Genomic DNA, 16,418 nt, shown 5'->3' with positions numbered 1-16,418 from the left:
TCATAAACAATGCCAATATGATTATAGGGCCCTCAAGAAACAGTATTAATACTGATGAGGCTACCCTGGGAAAACAAGATATATCATTAATATTGTCATTATTATCATTCTAATTATTATTATTATTATTATTACTATTAGTTTTCTTGTATAGAAATGTAAAAAGTATTAGGTGGCAATATACAATAAGATCTTCCAACATAACTTAAAATCAAGTTTCTGATAAAATAAACAACCCTTTGCGCAATGACTAAAAATATGAATTGTTCATTTTGCTGCTTTATGCAATCCTGCACAATAATCACTGTAATCTAAAGAGCATTGTCTATTTCAATTTCAAACCACCACAAGTAAATATAGCGAGAGAAAAAATGGGAGAAATTTATCCATAAAAAACAATCAGAAATTAATTTGATTGGTAATTCATACGACTGTCTGGCTACTCAATATGACTAATTTCTAAAGACAACCCTGTGAAAGGCTGGTGTGAAATCCTTGCTGAATTCCTAACGGGTATCAAGCGATCAGTTTCTCATTTCTCTACTATACTAATCTGTAAGAGAGAAGTGTTAATAGACTGTCGGGTGTGGATGGTTTACAAGCCAGCTAGCTAGCCCGGCCTTGCCTCTCATACTCATATCAAATGATAGGATTATGTAACAGAGACCATCGGTGTGGATTACCACCACCTCTCATAATTAGCTAATCCAGATTTATTTCTATCAGACAGCTAGCATCTATTCCTTCTACTCACCTGTCTAATGCAGCTAAGGTATTAATCCTTACAGCGCACATCATGGAAAATTAAACAATTAGTTCCAGATTAAGCTCTCATAGGCAGGCACTAGTAAGATTGTACAGTGTGTTCAATAGATGGCCACGCCACCGTCACAGGAGTGTAATCAAAGGAAAGTGATATCTGAAGACAAATGCCCGCATTTCTGGTTGATCAGGACTCTCGATGGTCTCTCTTGAGAAATCTTACCTACCAAGCCAACCTACCCACCAGCCTAAAAACAAACCTTCTCTCTACCATCGAGGAAATACAGTATCTCCTATCTTTCACCTTTTTTCTCCCTCATTTTTGTCAAGTTAATTTTTTTCCTTCTTGTTCATAAAAAGGCAAGGGTCATGACCTGACATGGTTTGAAGTGGCGAATGAGGTGATGAAAATATTTGCATACAACTCGTACATATTCATGTCGTGAAGTGGTGATCAGGTGATGCCCCATTTGCATACCATTTATGAATATTTATGTTTTCAAACATGACAGGAAGAATTTCCTTATTTCCTTATGGACTGTCACCCCAGACAACTCCACCATCACCCCCCCCCCCCCCCCCCCCCCCCATTTGTTATATTTTTTTAAAACAGGACAACTACCCTTGTTTCTTTACGGGAATGGCTAAAATCACGACTCCAATTTTGACCAATCATATGGCTATATTTCTAAAGAGAGGTATATAATATGTAATATATTCCTTCCACTAAATCGTTAGCTACCAAAAATATGATATGATATGTTTAAGAAACCAAGAAAGCTGTACATTAATTTGTCATATGTTTACATTTGAAATAGTGAAATCATTATGGCTTATGTGTGAGAGATAATCAAGCTTACCTGTAATACTGAGAAGGGAACTCGGACTTGGGCTGACGAAGGTTCATGTCCAATGAACTTTGACCCGAACTTGACCCTATAATAAATACAAAAATAAAATGACATTTTTTAAACTACTGCGATATGATTTTAAAAGAGAGAGAGAGAGAGAGAATCTGAATATGCACCATCAAATAAAATGCTCAATTTTGTTAAAGTGTGCTCTTGTAGTTTTTAACCAAATGTTTCTTTGATTTTTACAATCATATTCAAAGTGACTTACTCTGGGGCAAAATCAAGTTCAACTTCAAAGAGACTAAAATGACCTTGTTATGTATGACTCTCATCACATATCATCATATCAAAAGAGGAAAAGGATATTTGATTTTTCAAATTCTAACAAAATTTTTTTTTTTTTTAAAGGTTCAAATCACATGCACACAACACCAACAAACACTGCAAATGATTGACTTATTATAAGTTCATAGTAGATCTACAGGTTATGTGTGATATCCTTTTGTTTTCTTTTTATATTTCAAAACAAATTTTTGAAAAAGGTCATACTTATGTATATAATCACAAAGTAACTTCCATTTAATATTGATATTCAATGATTCCTGTAACAATGTTCTAACTATATATGAGAGTCTTCAATCAATTTTTTGAAAATCTTCATGAAATTTTGCACTTGCATTTCTTATGAATGAAAAGCTAACTTACAACATTCTGCAAAATGGTTTTCTGGCTTTGATTGTTCTTTTATATAATAATGTTTATTCATGAGATGACATAGTTCTTATTACACATCTCTAATACACAAGCCTTTGATAAAAACATTTCAGAAGTACTGATAAACTTTCATATCATGAGGCTTCTTTTAATTGACAAGATAGAAAACTGTCCATGAGCAGTAGCTGATGGGTAGCTAATGGCCAGTTTTATTACATTTACAATAAATTTTAATTACATACATAAATATTTTTACTTTCACTAGCAATTAATATTGAGAAAATGGCAGCAGCATCCAAATGATTCTTCATTCTGCAATGCTGCAAACAATCACATGTAAGTATTACAAACGCAATTACAATATGTGAGTGATTAAAACTTTTCATGGTATATTTTTGAACAGTTTTGAAAACAATTACTGGTATCACAATTCACCCATAGAAAAAGACTTTGATGGAAAAGACACTGAGGTGTTAATGTTCAAGAATACATGTATGTCTGCAACTTAACTTTATTAATGGATTGTAAATTCAGAATGAATAAATGGTTGATTTAAACTACTTGAGATGACAAACAAACATGGTTAAGGTCTACACACACTGGGCACTTAGTAGTAAATATATTAGGCATGCAGAAGCATCTGCAAAATCCATTGTGTTGGTAAATTAAAAGTCATTTACACAATAATATGTCACTCATCTGTTCTTCTTCACTACACATGAAGGTGAGTCAGACCACTTTCCCTATGTTTTCAGTCACATACCCTAGTTATGATTTCATGGATGGATTGGATTATGTCAAGCATTAATTATTTGTTTATTTCATAAGGAAAGCTTCTTGGGTCATAAAAACAGTGCTCATTAAATATGTATCATAATAAACATTCCATTATTCATTCAGATAAGTAAAGATTCTAGACACAGTTTTTATCAGAAGGAAACAGTCCTTTTTTCAGAAATTCTGAGTGAAAATATAGCCTCTTGATTACCACTTGAGTATATATAGGGTATACTGGCATACTTTATAAAATAAATATTTCACTTGGTATATTTGCAATAGATTGCTACTTGATTGAATTAACAGTAGCTTGGCATCACTACTAAAATGGAAGAATATTGATATATTCAAGGTTTTTCATATTGTCTTTACTCTTTAGTCTGGGAAACAGAAGTTCTAAAGAATTCAATTATAGTTTACAGAGTTAGACAAGATACTTTGGGTGTTTGTATTATTTGAAAGCTATCACCAACAAACCAATGAATATAGATTAAAATAGATGCATGGGTGTATATTAAATAAAATTCAAAGAAAGAACATGCAAATAATGTATGCTGTTAATTTGAGTGGGGGTAAACTGATGAGAAGAGATTTGAGATTGCCCGCTCACCTGGAAGTGTTTCTATAGAGGGTGCATATCTACTATCAGGACCCATTGGGAGCACACTAAGGGGCTCACTTTTAACTGGACAAACACATACAGATGATTAGAAATCAAATCATTATACAATAATAATAATAATTATAATAACAACAACAACAGCTACCAGAATACTACTACTACTACTACTACTACTACTACTGCTACTGCTGCTGCTGCTGCTGCTGCTGCTGCTGCTGCTGCTGCTGCTGCTGCTGCTGCTGCTTCTGATACTACTACTGCTACTGTTACTGCTACTGCTACTGCTACTACTACTACTGCTTCTGATACTACTACTGCTACTGTTACTGCCACTGCTACTACTGCTACTGCTACTGCTACTGCTACTAATGATGATATTAATAATAGCAAATATAGCTGTTGATTGAATACATTTGATTAGTAGGATAAACCCACTTGGTAAGAGCGGGAAAGAGTTAGAAATTGAAAGAAATATCACTAACACAATCATTCAAAATTGTAGCTTATATAGAAAAGCAGTGTTATGTTAGTAGGCCCTACATTTAAATGTTATTTATTCTGCTCACATCTGCAACATATCCAGTTTAAACAATTTCCCATAATGCATTAAAGAGGGGAATCCTTTATGCACACATTGTCTATGCCAACTTCAAGTATTATCTGCCATTCAATGAATTTCTATAAAATGACAATTTTATTGAATATCTTTCTTAATGCATAGAAATGAATGAAAGCGATACTTAATGAAAAAATATGTTAAGAGACAACTTTGGTTCATTATTCTAGACAGATGGTATGTACGTCCTATCCACAACCAATTTTCCTTTTCAATTGCAATTTCATAAAATCTAAGAGAGTGTGCATAGCAAACATTGAGTGCTTCATAAAACAAACACAATTAAAGTATGATAACACTTGGCTAAAAATCAATGTCAATAGCAACTTGATGGAATGTCAATACGTATATATGCACACTGTCTTTTCTCAGACTTACATCATCAATTTTTAGGGTTTGGAAGAAAATGCAACAGTAAAATAAGAATAAAGCTCTGTTTTAGTTCTTCCCATTAGTTCCTGTCTCCAAACTGTCAGCTCCCTATCTACTCCTTAGTATTTACAAATATTTTTTCCCTTCCGATTTGTTATTCTTCAAATAAAACAGAAATTTCTTTGTCTGTTTAATCTAGACGACGTAATGCACATATGTGCTGGGATGTTCAAATATATAATGTAACAATGTGGATTAATCTCATGATATTAAAGTGTTTCAAGCTATTCTCTACCATGACAAAGTAATGATAATGATAATGATAACATATACAAATTCTAAGCATTTTGTTAGTTTCATTCTCATAAAATATCATCTTTGTACCCTGCATACTTGAATTAAAACTACCACATTTTTATTAATTTCAAATACAACAGTCCCCCGCTCTCTATCTACAAATCAACCTGCCTCTCTCCGCATGTGTTTGTTTTATGTCTGTGAAAAGAGTGTCAATTTATTAGATGGAAGAAATTTTGATTGAGAGTGAAATTATTGATGTGTTTAGAGAGTGAGGAAGAAAGAAGTTTGCATGGGCCATTACGTACATGTCAGGGTAGGTCTGTATGCTACACAAATATAAATTTAAAGGTACTCCTTACAATTTCTTCCTTCTTTTTCGTAAAATATGAAAGTAATTGTAATGATTATACATTTATGGTACCAAAGGGGTTTTACAAACAAAGTAAAGAGTTCTCATTAAAAAGATTATTGTTTTGTAAGTAAAACATTTCTCTTTAATATGTCTCTGCATTTTTAGTTCACTTTCTAAAGGCACTTGAAGAAAATCAGGTTTTCAGATATTTTTTTCTTATTTTAAATCCCTAAAAATTTGTTCTGTAATTTCCTTATTCAGTTAAACATGACACTGTGTCTAAAGTCACATTTTAAAAAAGCAACAGAGAAACCTTGTTAAACCCCATTTTCAAAAAAATCTTAAATCCAACGTCATGTTTAAAATTAAGTAGAATATGGGCCTTTGGATTTCCCAAATGATTAAATAGTGTGTCAGCTCCTCATGAACTCTGTACCTAATAATCAAATGAGACAAATTATAATTGTGATTTTCTTGACAGTATTTGTAACAGTTGTATAGATGACCTACATGGATCTAAATGATCCACAGGCTGTCGAAAGAATTTTTCATTCCATATCAATTCTGCTGTTCATCAAATACAGTGTGTATAAAGTTATAAACTCATTTGGTTTTGACCATTTGAAACAAAACGTAAACCTTAGGTGGTCAAATCAGGATTAAAATAAGTTAGCAGATTTGAAATTCTTCTACAGAATGTGTAAAAATTATATTTCCACAAATTGTAATTCTAACAAGTAAATTTCCTTTTGGATGTGATAAAATAACTTTAAAATCATTAAATTTCCACAATTGTTTTTGCTTTTAGAACTTCATTGTAAAATGACTTGACAGGATAGGAAATCAGCATTATTCAACTTGACTTTGAAAAATTGTTTTTTATTTCACAAATTTGTCTATGAGGCAACAAGAACATGATGAATTTCCAAAATTGTCCATACCCATGATCATGCCTTAATACAGCCAGGAAAGTTGTCAAACAATATTTTGAAATATGATATAATCTGCCGCATCATCTATTCAATGCCATAACACACAAGTCATAATGTTGTCATTCCATAGACAAAAATAGAACTTCCAATCTAAATAGAATACCAGGAGAAACTAAATAATGAAGTTTGACTTGGGTATAACAGTTACGAGTGGTAGTAAAAAGTCTGCATACATGTGCTTAATTCACTACAAAAGAAACTGCTGAACTCAAGTATTAAAGCACTACAGTACATCATACAGTATGAAAGGACACGTTACCAAACTCTATAATCAGGATCCAATACCAGGAATTATTCATTGATACTATATCATATCATCTTGTCTAGTAGGCATATATCATCCCTTCACTGCAGTGTTTGAAATGATAAAATAAGATGATGTAAAAGATTGTAGATTAAGGATGGAGTGGCAAAAAACAAATGTTGTAGCAACTGCACAACAACAAGAAATTAAGAATTGAGGTCAGAAAAATGGATGGACACAGAGAGAAGGGGTGTGAAAAATCGAGATAAATGAGTTAGAAAGAAGTGAATTAAAGGAGAGAGTTGAGATTACATTCAGGAATGTGACTACATTCCACCTGTTCTCACCTGCTTTGCACCCCACTAAGATTGAAAAAAGAGATGCACCAACGAAACTCAGGAGGGAAAAAGTCAAACATTGACAAAGAATGAAATAGTGAAGTAGAGAAGGACTAGACCTAATGGTTAAGACAATGTGTAGCTGCATTAAACTTTTGCTTATATTTCCTTTAAGCAACCAGCAAAACTGAAATAAAATGTAATACAAGATGAACTACATGGATCTATGTTTGAAATTCAAAGAAAGCTAACATAAAATAAAGATTCATATATAGGAAAAGCAAATGAATGATGAATGTCAGTGAAAAAAAGTAAGACAGCGAGAAAGAGTGAAAGAGGGAGAGAGAGAAATATAGAGAGAGAGAGAGATATAGAGATGTGTGTGTGTGTGTGTGTGTGTGTGAGAGAGAGAGAGAGAGAGAGAGAGAGAGAGATGAGGGAGAGAGAGAGTCAGACTCTGAGTTGGGATGTTAGGGTTCAATCAGGGTTTGTTACCATGACAACAAGGAAGGGGTGGGGGAGAATGATAAACTTTCTTTGCCTACAGGTTATATATGACGATTGAAGAGAAAATGTGATTGAGAAAGATGAAGATGGGGGGGAGGGGGCGTGAAAGAGAGAGAGAGAGAGACAAAAAAACATAAAGGTCTTCATCCTCATCATACAAAACATATTTAATGTACCTTATCCAACACTAGCTGTTATGAATTTAGTTTACTTATATTGTAACTGTATATGATTATGATTCTTTCTCTAATTGATCTCTGTAAACTTTTATTAGTGAAAAAAATATCTTGAGTGGACAATAAATACTTAATTTCATTTTCAATTTCAATTTCAATTTGAAAGATAGAAAAGTGAGAGCACAGAAGAATTTTCTAGACAAAAAAGAGAGTATAAGACAGGAGATAGGAAGGGAAAGGGAGGAGAGATGAGCTAGGGATCAGGGAAGAAAGAGAGGAAATGATGTATTTATATTAAGAGACAGATAGAGAGAACGAGACATCAAGATGGAGAGAAGAGAGAGGGGGGGGGGGGTCTGAAAAAAAATCACTTTCATGCCCAGTGAAATGCCTTGAAAGGGAACAGAGAATAACAAGAAATAGAGCTATATTGAGGCCACAATGTTGATTGATGTATTGATATTTCTACAGACTTGGCTTGTAAAGAGACAGGAAGATAACTCATCTAACCTAACCTTTCTATCTTCATCTTATCTAACTTCTAGTTCAACTGAAAAAGATTCCTCTTCAACGTCTAGGCCTATATCTCATTGTAACACATTTCAAACATTAGACCATTCCCACCCACATTAGTGTCAGCAAGTAGTTAATATATTTCATTTGTCTAAAATATGATTTCTCTAAAAAGGAAATTTTGCTAGACTTCAAATATGTTTTCCTATAGTGTATTCTAGATGGAGAGCTCCACATGTCTACATTCGCGTCTACATTCGCGTCTTCAGTCTCCACCCTTCTCTCAAGATCTCCTCCTCTCTAATTTGTTTTTTTCCTCGTTCCTTCTTTCTCTCACTGGTTTCCTATCTTTCCTGATGTATTTTCATATATTTTGTTGTTCCTTCTTTCCTAGCTGTACATTGCATTGCTTTGTAGACTGTTTATCCTATCTTTCCTTATGTAATGCTTTGTTTCATTTCATTCACAAGCTAACCTCTTTTGTACTACAATTGCCAGAATGCATATTGCATCATATGAGTTGTTGGTCTTCTGGGGTTAATGTTTTGCATAAAAGAAATAGGTTTGTCAACTGCAATATTTTTGTATTTTTCAATAAATGAGTTACAACTGTTCCCGTTATATATTTATCGTTAATTATGATTTTCAACTTTTCAGCTATGATTTTTCCACATAGAAAAGTAAAGGTTTTGTCATTGAGTTCAAAAATATTTCTAACTAAAGCTTGCTGCGTGCTACATGTACAAGTTCACCTGGTACGTCACATTATCTGATAGCTGGGCCCATGTCATGCTAAAATGCATTACATTATGAAAAGGATATCTTCGCTTATATATCTCTTGTACACTTTTGTAAAGAATATTGCATATCAAGAGGCAGGAATAGATCTCATCTATCAGCATACCTTCACTTATTCTTTGGGGTGACAAGTTTGGTATTTATACATCTAAACAAAGGAATAGGGTAGATCCTAGCTCTCTATATTGTCATCTTAAAAAATAGAAATGTGGATCTATGCAATACATATACATGTATATTCTTTTAAAATGATTTCTTATTGATAATACCTTATACCTTTTGTGATTTTGCCGTGTTCCTTATGTGGCTCAACTCGCTCTTTGCTAGGCTACTTTTCCCTCCCTCTCTCTCTTTATACTTCATGAATATCTTAATGTATTACGACAGAAACAGATCAATAAAATCCAATATTTCTTGTTACAATAAAATAGTGTAGAAATAGCATACAAACAGGAGACCCTTTCACCCAAGAATGACACATTTTCACTTTATTAAAATTGTCCACAAAATGTGTAAATATTAGCTCTCACTCCACCACCCCGCCCTTCTCTCTCTCTCTCTCTCTCTCTCTCTGCCAGCATTATTAATGATAAACACACACCTTCACATCCACTAGAATGTCTTTGTATTAGAGCTACAATAGAGTGTGATTCAATGGTACATATCTCATTAGCATAAATTTGATAAAAACATAAAGGTATCTGTTTGTGAAAGAAATTTTGAATTAAAAAAAGAGAATAGACGATGAAAATACTACATGAAGACAAAGATATATATGTGATGGTAGATGCCAATGAAAAACCTAAAATTGGTATAAGGACAAAGAAATATAGAATCAAACTAATACCCAAGAGAGAAATGAGGACCTGGTAGGATGATGAAAGCCATCGTGTTAGTAATTGCCATTTATGCCCGCACAGTTACCATATGATAGGAAAACTCCCCAGGGAGTAGTAGAGATGGTGCAAATTGTCAGTGAATGAATCCGATGATCAGGGTAATAAGATCTGTAAAGCGCCGAGAGAGGGTATCTCCTAATAAGCGCTAAATAAATCTGGATTATTATTATCATTATTAATTGTGATATTAAGCAATTCTAAAAAAAAGTTTTTGTGATAACTAAAATAAATAAAACTAGATTATTGCATGATTCTTTTGTGCAATATCACTTTGAATCATATTGTCATAAATATTCAAAGTCCCTGATGGTTTTCATGTGTTTCATATGAAATTGTGAACCCTGCATAATATAAAGAGTCTGCAGTGACTTAGCTTTAGAACTGATTATGAATGCATAATGTGACATTCTTCATCAAAAGATCGGTCCTTTTGTCTCTATTTATACAAGCAAAAATTCATATAACAGGAAAGAAGCGCACGCATGATGCTGAGAGGCAGTCGAATGAGGGTGGAACTCCTCTCTCTGTGTTAAACCATCCAGATTATCAAGTGTTGTGTCTGTCTGATGGACATGTGTTGAGTGATAACCACTCTCAACAGAAGCTCAAAGTAAACCCTAACTCAAACAGATGCACAACTATTAAAAGAGAGCGACACTTAGATGATGGTTACAGCTGACTAGTTGAAACCAAGTGCTGGTTAAGTGATTGGTGAGGTGGCACTAGGTGTGGTGTAACAGACTTATTGTTCATGGGGGTTGGTGGGGCCCCCAAAGGGGTGCATGGGGTAGTTAGGGAAAGGAGAGAATTAACAGGAAAAAGACTAATTGATCTCATAGACGCTGGTGGGGTAGTTAGGACAAAAATAGGGTAAAAGGCTGATCGGTCCTTTTGGGTAGGTCTGGGCGTAGTTAAGAGAAGATAAAAATAGGGTAAAAGACTGGTGGTCTTGGAGGTTGGTGAAGTAGGGCCTATGGTGAGGGTAGTCATGAAAGAACAATAAAGGAGTAAACAAAAATAACAAATAAATAATACACAACATAAACACACTTTGGAATACAGCATAAGCAGGGATCTCTGCAGCAAGATTTGAATTGATCAACAATCTAATATGGGGTTCTATTTCCACACTCTCATATCTTGACCGAGATGTTGAGGATAAACATAAGACAATTTAATTCTGTCTCTAAGATTAGTAATGCAAAAGATAGAGATTGGAAATGTAGAAAATAGGGATATTATAATATCAAAGAATCACTCTCAGCTTTTGAGTATTGTACAACCAAAAAAGAAAACAAAACCTAAATTTGATGTTTTCAATCTTTTTGAGTAACTTTATATGGCTATGAAGTCTAAGTAAGCGTTGGGTATAATTGTTTAAAAATATCACTATAACAGTACAGAAGCTGTTGTCAATGAGAAAAGAAGAGAAGACATGAAAGGGTGGGCATTTGTATTAGAAACCAATTTTTGGAATGGCAAGCATCAAAACTACTATCTGTCTTATTTCCTTATATTTCTAAACTTCAAGCAACTAATTGGTGAAATTATAGAGTGGAAAGTGTCCATGCTGTTTGAATAGCGGAGGAATGTAGAGTTTAGATGTAGGTCACCTTCTCTCTATGTGTCACGTATAGGTGAAATGTTACAGCTGCAATATTTCAGCCATTGCTATTAATATGCTGAAATCATTATAAATAAATTAAAAATAATCATGAATCAAAATTTTATGAAAGCAGCAATATATCTAATTGGAAAAATCACATGCCAAAGGGCTCCCTGTCACAGCAAGGATACATTTTCTCCATTATCTGCATATCAAGACAAAGTTTAGAAATATTAATCAAAAAAATTGTTCATGTCAGAGAAGGAGCATACACCTCTTTCCACCCACGATTTTGGCTTTCAAATCTTTCCCTTAAAGAATCTGACACAATTTTGATCTAAATCCCGTCCTTTTCTTGTAATGCTCCATTAAACCAGAACCTCCCTAGGTAGCTATCCTTCATCGGGTCGTTATTCTCGCTTTGTTTTCTTCTACTTGGTGTTTTAAGCCTGCCCTCGCTTGATCTCACAACAAAAGGGGTGTGTTCATAACCTGGGTTTCTGTTTGGACTACCTGGGAATGGAGCTCCAAATCGGCGGTATGTTCCACAGAAGGTTCATGGTACAAATTGGTGAGAAACACAGGTCTGATACATTCACAGCAGATCATAAATATGTGAAATAAAAATAGTAGATTGTAGAACATGAAAATATCATCCTAACCAGACAATTTCATCTTGTTTGCCTGCCATCAGGTCTGTTACATCAATCTAGATGATTTCATCAGTCAAACAGCAAAAGGCAGTCATGGCTTCATATTCAATGTGTATTCAACAATTATCGCATTGTATATCTATAAGGCTATTAATACATGGCTTAGTTTGGGATGAGACGTGGTGTATCAAAGACATATATCTCCCTTTCATAATCAATTCCAAATCGTATCGATGGTATGAGAATTATGCTGTCTGCTGCACTGCATTCAAAAAGTCTTGTAATAGTACCTTGCCGCTCAACCATAAGCTATAAACCTATATATATAGTTATATACAATATTATAACATGAATGGCACAGGGAAATTGTGAGAATGAGGCAGGTCCTGAGTGAAAACCATAGCAAAATATGGATGGAAGATTCATGTGCTCTGGAAGCCTTATAATAAAGAAAGAGAGAGAAATAGAGGTGGAGGGAAGGAAAGATTGCGACAGACAGAGCATCACAGAACGACAGAAAATGGTAAGAGAGGGACAGAAAGAGAGAGAGAGAGAGAGAGAGATGGGCAGAAAGATGGCGGCAGACGGACAAAGAGAGAGAATGAAAAAAAGAGATGAAGAGAGAGAGGAGATAGAGAAAACTGAGATATTGAGTATAACAAAAACAGGTGCATGAGGAAGAGTATGAAAGTGGAAAAGTGACATCATACCAAATTAAAGAAATAAAAGTAAAGAGAGAGAGAGAGATTTCTGTTTGAATCAACAAATATGATCTTGATATATCGTTCATCCCTTCCTCTTCCTCAAAGCAATTTCTGTTTCTCTTTTCATTCAATCCTCTCTCCTCTTCAAATAAAGCTTTAAGGGGGAAAAAAAAGTCATCCTCATCAAGTTGCTAGCTTTTGGTATTACTGTACAGACTGAGTTTCTGCCTAGTTTCTTATACTGTTTCATGCCCTGTAACTATACAACATGATACTCAATATTCGGTATCCACACACTGCATCCCCAACAACGTATCTTTCACATTAAGGAAATTGCACCCCTACCATTTTCATTTCCCTTTCCGCATTTGTTCTTTCCAATGAGAATGGTTGAAACACACACCCACAAATCTATGTATGTCATGTATTTCACTTTAACATCAAACTACTGATCAACTGTAATGACTGGCGTGATATCTTTCTATGACGGCCTTATTTGCTGTAGTAGACTTGAACAAACCACCCCCCCCCCCCTTTTTTTCGGTTGAATATGCCGTTTTGTGGCATATTTTCATTAAGGAAAGATGTTTTCACCTTAAGCAAAGAGAGAGTGAGAGAGAATATCAAGGAAAGAGAGTGGATATCCAACCCTCGTTTCTTCAGGGTCTCAGTCATAGGGTGTCAGTTAATACCAAAGCCTTCCATTAATACTGGCTAAAATCACAAAACACAAGTGTCATTCTTCCATCATCATTTTTTGTGATGCCCACTATGATAAATGTTCTATAGCCACATACCTGTAAAGTGTTTCTCCGTAGAGACATTTCCTCTATAAAACTCAGATTATATTTGTGTTGCCTTGTTGTTATTTTCTGCCCATTCATGTTCTCCTCTTCAGTGTAGCATGGACTTATAGCACCCCAATGCCGTTCATACTTCAACAGTGTACCAAGGAGTACTGAGTAGGATGCAGCCCTGTTCATACTTGAACCATTAACTGTGCTATCTGGAACCGATTCACACTTTAAAGCCTACTTCGGATTGTTGCCCGATCGTTGCTATGCACCTTACAATGCTTCCATATCTGCATTTTATTTATCACATCCTTACAACGTTTGCCAGATCTTTGATTAAATCAAAATAATAAACTTGTAAAACAAAAGATTTGTTATCAACTTCTTTATCATGCAACTCTTTAGAAATGGGTCACTTTAAAAAGTTCAAGTTGCAAACTGCTCTGGAGTGTGTCAGGGGAAAAACGTGGTTTACAAGGAACCTTAGCGGAACCGAAATAAGAGCGATTCCGCTATCGTTACGCATGAATGCTCACAGATAACACTTTGGGGTGAAGGGCGAGTCAAAATCATTTAAAATGGTCAAACTTATCCCAAAATAAATTGCATTTTATCACCTCATGTGATAAATCAAGCCCAGTTCATGCCTGACAAAAGTAATAAAATAAACGGTGCCCATTTAGAGATCATAAAGTCAGGATCAATGACAAGGAAATAGGAACAATTTCTGGTCATGTTCTGCATGACTGACATAGAGGAAAAAGATGTAGTCGAGGGAGGGTTTGTTGAGTGTTAGGAAGGACTCTATTCCTACACCTTGTCTGACTGTATGCTGATGCTAGCTGACTCACTCTACCACCAGCCCCACCGACAAGGCAATCACAAGATATTAAGATATTTGATTTTTTTAAATGATAAGGACAAACAGGAGGAAATCTAAATGTGTTCATTAAGTCACTTTGGGTTGGAAAGTATAAAGGGTTAAAAGTTCAATAAAACAGTTTTACTTTTAGAACTAAATTTAGGTGTTTTACTGGGTAAAACAAAATAGGTAATAAAACTAAGTGATGCATTCAAAGTCATTTTTATTTGATGGTTTCAGCAAAGTATTTTGTGTCAGTTTATGATTAAACAAAGTACCTATGGATATAAGTCATGGATGGGACTGTAAAAAGGCTTAAAATATGTGCTATAAGTAAACCAACACACAGAAAACTTCAAGTTGCCAAGCAAACAGAGTATAACTGTTATATATAATACTAAGAATTGTGAATGTAATATTGAATATTGATTTGGTTAAATGTACAGATATGAGTAGAGAGAAATAGAACTTACTGTCGGTGCCGTTTGAAGTCACAGAGCAGTTATTACTATCAGGTGAGTTTGCATGCTGGGGAGAGCTCCCATTAGCATTAGATACTTGGCTGTGCGGACTCGACAGCTGCTGGATTTCGAGAGACCTGTAAAATAAAAAATTTAAAAAAACTTGTAAAAACTTGGATTAAATACTAAATCAATAATTAACCAAAATAAAACATTTTGAAACCAGATGGTTCCTTGAAAATTAGAGTAAGAAATACATTAGTATTTGATATTTTCAAGATCATTCAGCATGCAAATAAACAAAATTTTAAAAAAGGAAGTGTAAAACAACAAAAGATAACAAAAAATAAAACATTTTATTAAACCTTATTCCCTGTATAACAAGGAAATAGATTTGTAGAATATACTCTTTCATGTTACACAATACATTTGAAGTATAAGAAACATTAAATTCAAATGATATTATTTTTCTATCTTTGTTTTTCTTGTTGTTACAGACACTTGGACAGAGCCTTGTAATACTGAAGATACAAGGGTAATAGAAATGGGGAATACCTTATAATAATGATCCATTAGTAAAGCAGCCTTAACCTAGTTTGAAGTTGTCCTGCTGTTTGTACCATTATAGCACGACCTACATCTCATACCACATGGTGCGCCCCACATATCCCCATGTATCCTATCAAAATAAAAACTAGATTTTTGTTCCGATTTAACAGAGTATGACCAAAAGAAAACTACATAGAGATAACAGCAGGGATTACATTAGTGTTCTAATTCTGTTAGCAAGTCTTTCGATTTGATGATGTTCTCTTTCGATAATTGCTTGTCAAAGCAAGAACTCGTGACCAGAAAGCATATTAATATGGGCATGTATATTGTGAGTGACTGGACTTAAACTGAATTACTCCTTAAATAGTTAAAGGCCAAGGGAAGACACAAACATATCCATCTATAATCCATTGTAAATCTGGAGAGATAGATTTGCTGATGATTTCTGATTAGTTTTAGTCACTTTTGTTTCAGAGGTGTAATGGTATTACATGTACAATGTGTGAAAACAAGGATTTATTAAATTCAAGTCCAGTCTCTTTAACATCACCAATATCTTGGTTGTGAGATGATAAAACCTTAAGTTCTCAACTGTCTGAATCTTGACTTGTTCTATTCCAATATGTTAAATATCTACTAATTGTACTCATGAAGTTGGTCTGGTATCTTCTATACAGTGATGAATACATCTGAAAGTAACCATCTATTAATAGCCAGCAATAATATTTATTTAGTGAAGAAGAAGTACTGTAGCCTTTAAAGCAAATAATATCCTGACCACACTCCCTTAAAGCCTCTTATCATAAAATCAAATATTGATATACTTTGAACTTCTATTGCACTTTTCCCATTCATTCCCAAACCTTTATCTGTTCTTGTCATCTTAATTTGGGTTTTCTTAATACCACTGTTATTACTTGGAAAAATATTACCATGACAACAAGATATCT

At 34.2% G+C, this 16,418-nt stretch overlaps 1 protein-coding gene across 4 annotated transcripts in view; it reads right to left on the bottom strand.

Moving 5' to 3' along the window:
• The window catches only part of LOC584048 (eyes absent homolog 1), an 88,120-nt gene that overhangs the window by 47,851 nt on the left and 23,851 nt on the right, over window positions 1–16,418 (bottom strand). For 3 of the 4 annotated variants that reach the window (XM_030982767.1, XM_003730033.3, XM_030982769.1), the window contains exons 2-3: window positions 14,929–15,053; window positions 1,623–1,698 (exon numbers count right to left, since the gene is read on the bottom strand). In XM_030982767.1, the coding sequence (XP_030838627.1) occupies window positions 1,623–1,698; window positions 14,929–15,053 (201 nt within the window). Of the gene's footprint in view, window positions 1–754; window positions 1,279–1,622; window positions 1,699–14,928; window positions 15,054–16,418 lie in introns of those variants that run through there. The other variant, XM_011667844.2, reaches the window with a different exon arrangement.

Source organism: Strongylocentrotus purpuratus, unplaced genomic scaffold (genome assembly GCF_000002235.5).
Source record: "Strongylocentrotus purpuratus isolate Spur 01 unplaced genomic scaffold, Spur_5.0 spur5_scaffold_13, whole genome shotgun sequence".
NCBI lineage: Eukaryota > Metazoa > Echinodermata > Echinoidea > Camarodonta > Strongylocentrotidae > Strongylocentrotus > Strongylocentrotus purpuratus.
The sequence above is the reverse complement of the archived record's forward strand: the minus strand, read 5'-3'. Positions and strand labels throughout refer to the sequence as shown.